Raw genomic sequence first — 12,143 nt, forward strand, 5'->3', positions numbered from 1 at the left:
TTCGATTCTCGGTCTTTCTGTATTTTCACTAACTCCAGGTAAGAACGGCACCGTACAGAGCGGAATTTATCTCGCGAAGACCCACGATATCAGCTTTAATTAACCTGTTCGATCCGCTGAAATATTGCCAGCTCGAATCTCGTTAAAATTCCCAGCATCCTCGACCCGGAAAGCGGATCGAATTTCCGCCGCCAGGTTACTGTATAATTATTCAATAAGCACATCAAATCGGAGGAAAAAGAAAACATAAATCGTGCCGATGGGTGGACTGTCCCCTCGCGTTTCCGTCGATTTCAATAAAATATTTATTACCGATGGGGTCAAGTGACGGGGTTCGAAAATCGTGGCAGGACATCAAAATCTATCCGTTCACGATCCCGGGGATCGAAACCCGAACCATATATTATATTAACGTAATGAAAAGTGAGAGACCGCGGGGATGTCTAGAGCTGATACCCGAACGTAGTAAAAAGAAATTTATGGTAAGGATATTCTACCATAATGGCGATGCTCGAGGTGCAATTTCCTCCTGCATATCGGATGCATTATCTTGGATATAATTCCTTCGGTTTCCTAAATGTATCCTCCGTCTCTACTCTTTCTTATTTCCGGCGGAGGGACTTCGTACCCGGGCCTCGCTCTTAAACGTCGGTACAAATAAATTCGATAATTACTATAATCGTGTTAACGCGACTCCACGATTTTGTTCGCGGTAAATTGAATTCCATAAATTGTGGTTTCGCGCGTGTACGGAATATGGCAAACGGAAAGGAAGTAGAATATTCAACGGTGAATCGATGGTAAACCACTGGAGCGAGTATATTCGCGGAACGTGTTGATTAAACACGACGTAGTAAATAAAAGGAATGATCTTACTTAGGTTGCTAAGAGTTTTAATTAAAATGCTACAATGTTGCTCGCTAATTACAATTTTATCCTTTTCTTTTCCCAAGAGCGGCTAAAATAACAGTAATATTTCCTCGAGTTTTGCGCGAAAGTGTAAACGCAAAAGTGGTATCGCGGTTACGTTGATGGCTAAAACAATGAATCCTCCCCATGCTTGGAACACGACCAAACTCGCAGTCATCGTTCAAAATTTGTTCTCGAACGTTTCCTCCGCACAAAACGACGTTGTCTCGTTCACTTTCTGCGCGCCGTAATGATTTATTCGTGCACCGTGTCCGTTTTATCCGCGCTGCCTTGATCGCGAAAAAAATCTATCGTAACGTGTAACGAAACAAATCAACGGTCAGTGATTTATTGTGCCTTCAACTGTAGATGGATCGGTCGGGCCACACGGAAATGTGTAATGCGATGATTTTACGTCGAGCATCCTGTTTCCGTTTGCATCGACGGTTCCGTTTCAAAAACTATTGCATGATGCGGTAGAAAGAGGAAACAGGAAAATAGAGATTGATACTCTCTTTCCCGTTGATAAACAACGGCACGTCTGCTTACGGTCCCACGATATTTATCTGATCACCGTCAATCTGTATTACTGTCTGCCTGATCACTCACTATGTAATACGTTATCTGATCACTTTGAGTTAACACTTGTCTAATAAATTATTATTTAACTTGTCTGACCACTTACGAGATAATACTACTTGATCACCTGTGTTCTAATACTCGGCTGATTACTTACGGTCTTATACTACTTGGCTGATCGCTCATGTTGTCTCTTGTCTGACCACCTACAGTCCAATACTACTTGCCTGATTCTGATGGTATATTGTTTTTCTGGCATCTCTCCACGGTTCGATACTATTTACCACTTTATTTTGTGTTCAACAGACTAACAATATACTGGAAATGTTTGCGGAAACCATTTCTAAGAAATAAAGAATAATTGCGAGTACGTTGTAGCAGTTTTACGTAGCTATAGTGAATCATGACACGTTGAGGGGAGCGGCAGGAACCACAGCGGAAGTACGCACAGGCGAAACGCTGCGAAACGATAAATCGTGCCGCAACCGCCCTTTCTGTTTCCCCTGAATACGAAAGAAGTAGCATTTTCACGGCAGAGCGTGAAGGATTATCTCCGTGACGTCAGTCGACTCTTCTTTTGTTGGGGTTAATCTCGACGCTCCCTGTACAAAAAACTGTACGAGCCTCCAGGTGTTACGGCTTCACTTTGCCCTGGTATCAGATTTCTCTGTCCATTATTTCGCGTGAAGTTATTCACGCAACTACCACCAATTTCAACCTCCGATCTTAGCATGTGTAGTGAAGTACATAAAAGTAACGTGGTTTGTCGCCGAGTTTAAACGGTGATCTATCGGAGAAGACACGCTTCAAAGAACTCGAACGATAATCGTACTGATAGCCGGTAACGGTGTCGAAGTCTTGACGTTATTAAATTTTAAACCTGCCCTGTTCAAAGTGAATATTAATATTCACTGGGTGGTAAATCTTTGACGAGATTGTGATATCACAAGCCCAACCAAACTATCCCAATATCCTAATCCTAGATACCCAGTTTGGCCGACGAAGATCGGGTAACATGGCTCGCACAGTGGCTCGCTCGGCCCTTTCTATCATCGCGTGTAACCCGCGCGTGCATGTGTACGTGTATGACCGTGTCTCCGATTCTACTGATACCAAAGTTGCTCGCTTAACTAAGTTCTCGGTGAATGCGCTTAACAACCACGAGCCTTGTCTCGCGCTATCGTGCCGTGCGGAGCGTCTGCTGTATGATTTAACGGCAAACTTTGCGGTCTTACGTGTAAACGCGGCCAAATTAGCTGGATACGTATTGCTGCCGGTTATTTAGACTTATGCTGATAGTTTTAAAGTTTCCTCTGCAACGATCCCGCGGAACGAACAGGCCTCTCTAACGCGAGGCTTTCGATTTTCCTGCAGTGTTATTCGTTCGCTTGCATATATCAAAAGTTCCGCCGATTATCTCGAGTGGAAATATATGGATAACGCGTTCGGGAACTTTCGTTGGGGTCGGTACTTCGGTCCTCTTGAATAATTTATCATTTAGTGCTGCGTGTTTGGTGCTAATGTTGCGAGTATCGAAGACATAGAGTACTTCCTGAACTGTTGCCGATGTTAACACGTTGTTCAATACTCTATGCGGTACTCGATGCACGTGCGAATTAATTATTAGTCCGACTAAGGCTCGACCTGGTGCGTTGTTGATACGTCCAAACACGCATCAGTGATTTTCGATTAACAGTTGATGAACAAATATTTTACCTAAGAATCGAGATCGACAATCGTGCTAGAAAAATTGCGGAAAGCATCAGCGGCCCGTTTAATTACTATCCTGTCAACGTTGCATTGAAAGTACAAGCGTGAAAATCCTCTCCGCTCGAGGTGCACAAAGTCTCATCAAGGAACGTGGGAGATCCATTTCCATGATGACGTGATATCTTCATTTGAAGAGAAAGCTTTCGTCCTGCGCATCCGTATACAATAACGGAGTTTCAGGGCGTTTCTAGAGCGATCTTTATGTCGAGATTCCTTTCCCGATGATTCCCCCGGTTTAATTGCCTTCTTTCACATTCCGATCATGAATATTCAAGCAACATCCAGCTAGCCAAAGCGGTGTCGACAAAACTGGAAACGGAAGATCGTGTCTCCGTTCAGCCCCCTCGCATGCGAAATTTTTCTCCGCAAAATTATTGCTCGGTTTAAGTTTCGCGAGCAACCTGCACCCTTTATTGCATTCGTTCCGTCGACAGAATGAAAAATCACGTGTTCCCCTCCCACAGAATGAAAAACGAGCCCTTGAATATCTCGTGTCCCATTCATATTCGACCAACTAAATGCAGCAGATTGATCGATATCTTATTTATAAGATGTCGTGACCAGAGGAAGTTCATTTTGTTCCGTTTTTCTTCTTTTATTTCTGATTTCTTGCGAACTGCGCGCCTCCCGTTCCCAGATGTCTCTCACGGGACCAAGCGACGAATATTATCGTAAAGTTCGGCGACAATGCTGATATCTGACGTCAAACTGGCTTTGGAAAGCCGGGATTCAGCGACTCCTCAAATCCACAGGAAACAAGGATCCAATAGAAGATCTTTTACCGAAGGAATTTCACGTTTACAACATGGTGAAACGCGTTTGGTGAACTTCCAAGAACATCAAAATTACGGAACGAATAGTTAACGACGAAGGGGTACTAAAACCATCCCATGATTTACAAAAGACACAAACGCTTCGAGACATTTTGGCGTGTCTTTACGCCAGAATGGTTTCTTGATATATTCCGCGATGCAGAAATCTGGTTTTATTGATATCAGTGTTTACAATCGACCCATCTGCGTCGAATCGTCGCCTCAAGCTCCAACGACGCTTCGGTTTCAATACCGAACGAAACGATATAAGAATAAAGCAGTCCCGGCGCAGAATATCCACAGGGGCGATTGAAATTCGAACGCCAGAGTCAGATTAAGAATCTCGACAGACGTATTCCTTCACCGAGTGTGTAATCATGTCGAATCGATAGGGCAAAAGACGGCATCCATTTTCGTCAACGGATCCCGTAGGTTAAAGTCCAGATCCAGTAAAAGGAGGGTCGTTTGCATAAAAGTATCACCGAAATTCTCGAATAAAATATAATAAGGGAGAAAGGATTCAACAGTCTGGCCAATTTATTTTCCGTAGACCGTAGGTAACAGAGGAAGGAAGCTTATGGTTTCATCGGATATTGAGTTTCCGACGATTTCAAGTCCTGATAGCTCGTACGAGCAAGCTGATAACGTCGCGAGTTAAAAAATTACCTAGAAATTATCGCGTGTGCGTGTAACATGGCTACGCGTGTGTGAATTAAATCAGGGGAAGTCCGGGGATCAGGAATCAGATTAAACTGTAACGTACAGCCCCGATTTTGCAGTTTCCCATTTAATTAAAACTTTTACTCGCCTTCACACGTACAGCCTATGTGTGTGTGTCTGTTCGCGCGCGCGTGTGAATCTGTTATTTCGCGTTCAAGAGCGTGGAAAATAAAGTTTCACCGTTATTATCGTTTATGACCAGTTCTTTCAGATAACGAGCGTCCCGGCTTTGCGGCTATTAACGCAATTACTTTCATTGGCTCGTTACACGCCCAGCGTTCTTACATTAATCTGTATTATCGCGCTACCGTGTGTCCGACGTTTTGCTTAATTAGAAGTAGTTCAAGCAACGAAGAAGCTGGTTCAACATGATATATTGACTAAACTCTTGCCGGTGATGCAGGTTACTCGGCAGAAGAAACGAGGCTGCCGGAAAGTACGGCTCGAAAAAGGAGTACTTACTAACAGATAGATCATTCGAACAAGTATGGGTTGCGACAACCTTCTCTGCTATTTTATTTTGTAACATCCTGTGAAATTACGTCAAAACCAGGAAAACATCCTCATCGGTGATATCACAGTGTTGCAACGCGAAATATGTACAACTTCTCTTTAGTCTTGCATTTTGCTCCTTCGCCCGTAACATTTATAAGTAACAGCGATAACCGAAGTTAAAAGGGTAATTGAGAAGAATCGAGCAGTTCCGAAGTTATCGCAAATTCCATTGATAGTAACAATCATTAGATCGACTTTGGAGTATACCCCATAAACACTTGGCGCCTGTTGGGTTGCATGGCAACGAATTAATTTACAGGCCAGACCCTTACTTTCAGCCGCGGCTCCCTCTCGAAGCCAATGGTAACTCGGTATTTCCAAATTAACTTAACTTCTGTAGCCTTAATTACGTTTCTTGGCCTGGGCAACTTTGTTAGTGTGTCGCTGCCGGTATTGTTTAGCCGTGTCGCCACTGGCTTCCATTAGCCCCCGTGTAACTAACTTCCCTTCTCTTCGGAGGACTTTCCGTTTACAGAAGCTTACGGGATCCGCGGATTACCGAGCGGCTCGGCTCTCAGCCAGCTTTCGAAGGCCACTCGAAGCCGCTTAGAAACAGCTCGGAACCGATAACGATTTTCTAATTCGATCATCCCTTTCCGTAACTCGTCGACGACGATTAATTCTCCGATTGTCATAACCCATATCTTACGCTCGATTTCGTTCCAGTCGTAATCGCTGTTCGAAATTGCTTCGATTTCTAGGTTAGTCGAACTCTGTAATCGGCCGAGAACGGTTTACTGCAATTTTGACGGGTCGAATTTTGTGAAAATTGCTTTCGTGAACGGTAAATTGAGTACGTCGGATTTTGATAGAGACTACTGGAACGCGGAGAACGGTTACGGAAATGAACAAGTACTGGAAGAGAATGAGAAGAATGCTGGAAAATTGAAAAGTCAAAGCGATAACGCGGTGTCCGAATTAAATTTCTGAGTTAAGGAACGTTCAATCGGATAAGAATCATCGTTCACGCGAAAACATTGATTTCCCTTAGTAGATTCAGCTCGTCAGAGGCTGAGAGGTTCTCGCCCCGATCACTCGTAAAATAAACTAATTAATACTTGGCTTCTCGGCTCGAGTTGCCGCTTTATTCGATTAACGGTACCGTTGAAACAATGGCGCAATTAAGATCTGGTTTTCGAAGTAGCGCTCGCTATAACGTTCGATTCACGAAGGAAACACAACCGTCTTTGTTCCACGATGGTGCAGCCTCGAAATTTTCTGAGATACAAATCGAGGAACAATATCCAGGATAAATTTACAATATTTCTGGCGTGCGATTAAGGGAAGAGTAATGTTCCTCGGGACGAGGAGAATTGACAGAAAAGTGCACAGCTGCTTCGAAAAAGAGCGTATAAATGCCGTAAAGAGTGTCAGGATGGATAGTTGGTAATGGATCAAAATGAAAGTGGAATTTCGAGAGAGCTTTTACTCGTTCCGCAATTCGCGAGATCAAGTTTGAAGCGTCTTGCGAGATATTCAATGAATCTCCCCTAAATAAACGGTAATTGGAATCGTCCTTTCGCGACGTTTATTATTAGAGAATGAAACGCAACAATAACTGGGAATAATGAGCGGATAAAGCAGTGCTTTCGCGAGCGCCGTTTCGCAATCGTATTATTCGTTCGCCGGCTCCAATCGTCGCGTCGTCCATTAAGAAAACGGCGACTGCGTTTATCAACTGTAAAACTCAATCCTGCGATTAAAGCGTTGGATTAAAAGGAGTAACGTTTAAACGTGAGCAATCAAACGCGCTCTCCGATGTACTGTTAAAAGAAATATATATATATATCCATGAAATACGACGGAAACGTGATACCTTCGCTAAGTATCGCGAAACGAACCGTCGTAAAATTTACTTAACGCGTTGATTGCCGTCCCGGGTCTCTGCAAACCGACGTCACAGATGTAATACAAACGAATTACCCGTCGGAAAAAAGAAATAACGCGGATAAAGTTTGGAAAGATAAAAACTGAAAGTTAAATTGGAAAAAATTTCATGGCAAGAGCCTTCGTTCGAACGGACTGAAGTGTAGTCTCATCCACGTCACTCGATCCACGGTAATTCGAGCGAAAACGTTGGTATTTTTCCGCGAACGGAAAACTACCAAATGGGCGATGAAGTTTGATACAGTGTACCGAAAGTGTCATCGACTCCCGACGATAGTTTCGTAAAACAGTAATTCACGGAACGTCAATTCGATTCGCGGACCAATCGAATCTAGGCGCCGAGTTCGAGTTAATGAAACGTGTCTATCGAACAATTAAATATAGCGCACGTGACCTCGGTGAACAATTTTATAATGGTCGTTCATCGCGGACACCTCGCTATCTTCCTTTGTTTTTTTTTTGCACCATATTTATAACCGAGCACGACCTCCGCTACCAGTTGCAATTCCAATTCCAATAATTGCCAATCGATTGCTTCAATCTCGATGGTTTCGCGATACTTTTCGTGTGACTTCCTCCGTCTTTCTGCTGACACGATAAAAGAAAATTAGTGCAAAAATACCTATTTCGAAACATTCTTGTCTCTGAAAGTGCAGAATGCTCTTGTACGGTTATGTTGCTGTAATTAAACGCGATGGTTTATTCTGTTGCAGAATCGTCGACCGCTCGATATCGATTGTTCGAGAGGTAAAAACGTCGAAGAGTCCGCGAAATGGATGCCGGCAAAAGTTGTGGATGCCGAATGAGAATGTCAGCCGATGACACGCGTATTAAAGTTTCAACGGACAGACATTAACTCCGTTTTCGAGGAGTGGAGCAACCAAGGATTCTCAGAATAGAAGATTCATATCAACGGATCTGGTAGTGACGGCGGACCATGGTACATTATTTAAGATGATAACCAGCGGACATTGAAGAGCCTGCCAGGACAAGGGAATATATATCTCTGTACGTCATGGAGGAACACGTGAACCAGGCTGGAAACTCGTCGATGGATGGGTTGGTGTTCACCGATGCCTCGATTATCCTCAGGGCTCTGGTGCTCGGTCTCCTGATACTCGTCACCGTTTTCGGTGAGTCGTGTTCCACGTTTCTTACCTCGCTGCTTCCTTTTTCCACGGAAACTTTTCGCCAAGAAATTCGATAGGTTGTTAGAACAGTTGTCGAAAGTTTTATTTGTTTCCTGCCTCGAATTCTCGCGATTCCAATCGCGAAAGTTTTATGAAAGTGGATGTCGCGGGCAAAACGAGGATATAGGCGCGTGTTGAAAAATATTTGAAAATACTCGAAATCGAATGCAGGAGATAAAAATTCAATAACGTGTATATCGAACTATGTTTAAAACTTTGTACCGGTAAGATATTGACCGGATTCCCTGTTCAGGAAAATGTTACCATGGGAAACTATTAACGTTATACCAGAATTAAATGAGGCATGCTATACTAGTTCCGATCCGTTTATCGCCCACGGCACCATACCAGTTGTCAAAAGTTTCATAATACGCGTCTGACCATCTTCGATACAATACTACTTGCCTGACTGCAAAAGCTATGTTTCATTCGTCCGACAACCGACTGTCTGCTTCTACTTGTCTGACAATCCAATGTATTCGTCTTATCATTTCATAAGTTACTGACCACTCCCTTCTTTGTCCGAGCCTCGGTCATAATCTACTTGTCTGACCATTCGGTATCTCATTCCACTTGTCTGACCACCTACAGTTTCCGAGATCCTTTCTTTTATCTCATGACATACTTTTAAAGTTTGTCCAAACTGTTTACTTGCAAAAGTGAAGATTATTTTCTTTCTTTACTTATATACGGATCGATCTGCTTTCTTCGCGAAATCTCCAACATATTTTTAGTTTCAGTATTGTCGTTTCAGGACGACAGCTAATATTCGGTCTGATTCATTGTTAACCTTAAATCGATCTCAATGCCGGCTCTAATCAATTGTCAGCTCTGATGCGGTTATTGTATCAGCAGTGCTCAGACAACGTCTCGGTTGATACGGCGTTACGGCAATTGTTAGTACGACAAACTAGACGCGCGTATCTGTACGCAAGTACAATGGAAGATTAATTTAAAGCTGACACGCTTCCTTGACGCGTAATATATTATCGGAAGTGACGGCGGTGGCAGCGTGACGTTTGCACGTGTACGTATCGACGCGATCGAGAAAGATAACGGAGGCTATGTACCATAATATCCGATTCGAGCGTAGGCAAAGTTTGCTCGTGTACAAGTTTGTTTAACGCGCTCGGAAGAAATGCACGAATTCGATCTACGCGTTGAGCATCGATGTCGTTCTCCGCGATTATGGACGAAATTTATTGCGTTTAATAAGAAGCCAACGGTGGTCGGGACAATGATTTACGATTAGCTTGCATATTATAACATCCTGACGGAAGTTATATTTTATCAAGCTCGTTGCATTATTAAAGATAGCCGCAATCTTTGATTTATCATCGGAATATTGAAAAGGCTAATGAACGTCGCGCGACACTTTCTCGTTAATGAAATTACGAGATGCTGCTGTTCAGTTTTATAACGAATACGTTAAGTGATTTAATTACGCGCGAACGCAGACTCAAGACGATGCCGGCGGAAATAACACGCTTTGGTATAATTTAACGGGTTGAAGAAGGTAACGAGATTAAACGGGCGACAAGTGTCTGCAGATCGCATGACCCTTTTACGACACACGGTCAATTTGTTTGATAAGTTGCAGATGCGATGCAAATTACTTAATTTCTGGATGCTTCAAAGGCAAATAGGATTTCCCGAGTACACCCGTGTCCCTGGGATCATAACGTTACTAAGAATTCCTAACGAGATCACGGACATTCTGAAAGGATCCTTAATTGCGTTTTTTGCTGCTTTCCCTGCCGCGCTGCTGTTTCATTTTCATTTCTGCTATTTTCTTTCATTTAGTTCCGAAGGAAATTTCAAAATTAGACAAAAATTTGATTAGCCGAGCGACCTTGGTCAAAGTCGAACGCTGTTGTTTTGTTGAAGTGGTGCTCGGAGTGGCGTTTTAGATACCCATCTCGTTGAAATTCAGTCAGCCTTCGATTTTAACATATTCTTCGGAATTTGTCGACTAACACGGTTGGTCCAGTCCGAAGCGAACCTTCAAACTTTCTGGTTGCGGTCAATAGTTTGAAAACCCAATTACCGGAGCAGCATTGGTAGCACTTGCTGGTTCGCAGTTTCCAACAGACGTAGCGTAATTTCCGCCCTCCGCCACGAAATATGAAAATAAAACGTGACGTGGTCGATTGGTCCGATTTGACGAGGTAATTTGCCGCAATAACAATCACGTCCAGACGGTGGACGACGCCGATTGTTTTCGATGAACACCGTCCGGGCGTAACGTTGCTCTCGCGATTCGAGAGTCGTTCAAACAGCGGCTAATTAATTTATAATTCGCACGGTCACTAACGGATTATTGTACGATCGACAATCGTTCACGCAACGAGCGGATTATTTATTATGATTGAAATTTGATAGCTATCCGAGTAAAGTACGTCATAACCTCGTTTAAAAATGCTGGAAGAATTCGAGACTCCAATACGATCGTAAAATTGGAAACCTTCGAGTAATAGAATTTCCCGAGTTTCCACGAGATCAACGACGTGTAATTGATTTTCGTTTAATAAGCGATCCTTTGAAAACGCAGGATGCCCTTTTCGGAGCGTCCATAGGAAAAAGGAAATATTATCGTACGTACCAATAAAGGGACATTCTACTTCCCGAATCGAAGTCATCGAATTCGTAGAATTTCCCCGTTTTCAATTGACAAGTTCGATTTAGCTGCATCAGGGAACGATATGGGCGAAATCACGATCCCTCCTACAACGTATATGAGATCCTCTCAGAAGGCAGGATGTCTTTTTCGCATCGGGGATAGCGAGAATAGACGCTTTTATATCGGCCGCGTTTTCCCGGCTCGCGATGACCGAGCAAAAGGAAGGTAGTTTGGTCGTTCTGAAACCTGAATGGCCTATTTAAGCTGTGTAGAAAAGAATCGTGAACCTTTATACCGTGGTAAACCCAGGTGACAGTCGTTCTAGTGCCATCATTCGACAGGAGCACATTAACCTGCGTATAACGCGTGGAATACGATCCTACGCATAGCGAATGATGGGACAACTTTGACACGCTAATAAAAACTTCTACATATCCGTAAACAAGCGTTTACATAAAATTTGTTACATCGTATACAATTTAATAACCAATATTTTCCCGAAAATTTTGCAAGTATCAAGAGTAAGAGGTTAGGTTTAATTCGCAGTTCGATCGATTTCTTGGCAGCAGGGAATATTTGTCGAACTCAAAACTATGATCAAACGATAATATTGACTCGAATCTAAGAGGGTCCTGTTCGGTTCAATTACGTCTCGAATCGACTTCGGTTTAAGTTTGATTCAAGATCCTTTCGTACTCTGCGGTTCTGTAGGGAATAAAAACGACAGAATCGAGTTGGAACGGTAAAAAGTGGTGGATTTTTTATGTATTATGTTAACGAGTAATTTACATTTGGACACCGATCCCTTGTACTACGCTTTGCGACAAAATCGTTCCATTTTCATGCACTCGCGTACCGTCTCGCTTGAAATTCCGAGCGATAAAAGTTATTAACACGTGGGATGCCGCGGGGACCACTGGAGACCACTGTCGTAAATTCAACGCGAATAACTGAGGGAGGAAGAATAAAAAGAAAACTCGAAGTGACATTAATATTGTATTAATTTCCAGGGTAGCAAGTGGAAAATTTGAATTGGAAAATGAAACTGTCGGGTTCTGCAGAAGTTGAATACAATGTGTTAATACGTTAAATGTCGGTAAC

General features: G+C 43.0%; 1 protein-coding gene across 3 annotated transcripts in view; it reads left to right on the forward strand.

Annotated features, from left to right (window-relative positions):
• Positions 1-12,143, forward strand: part of 5-HT1 (serotonin receptor) — a 111,369-nt gene that overhangs the window by 67,486 nt on the left and 31,740 nt on the right. For all 3 annotated transcript variants that reach the window (XM_076532924.1, XM_076532925.1, XM_076532926.1), the window contains one exon: positions 7,946-8,365. In XM_076532924.1, the coding sequence (XP_076389039.1) occupies positions 8,248-8,365 (118 nt within the window). In that variant the 5' untranslated portion in view covers positions 7,946-8,247. The remainder of the gene's footprint in view (positions 1-7,945; positions 8,366-12,143) is intronic.

The sequence above is a fragment of the Megachile rotundata genome, chromosome 6 (assembly GCF_050947335.1).
Source record: "Megachile rotundata isolate GNS110a chromosome 6, iyMegRotu1, whole genome shotgun sequence".
Taxonomy (NCBI): Eukaryota; Metazoa; Arthropoda; class Insecta; order Hymenoptera; family Megachilidae; genus Megachile; species Megachile rotundata.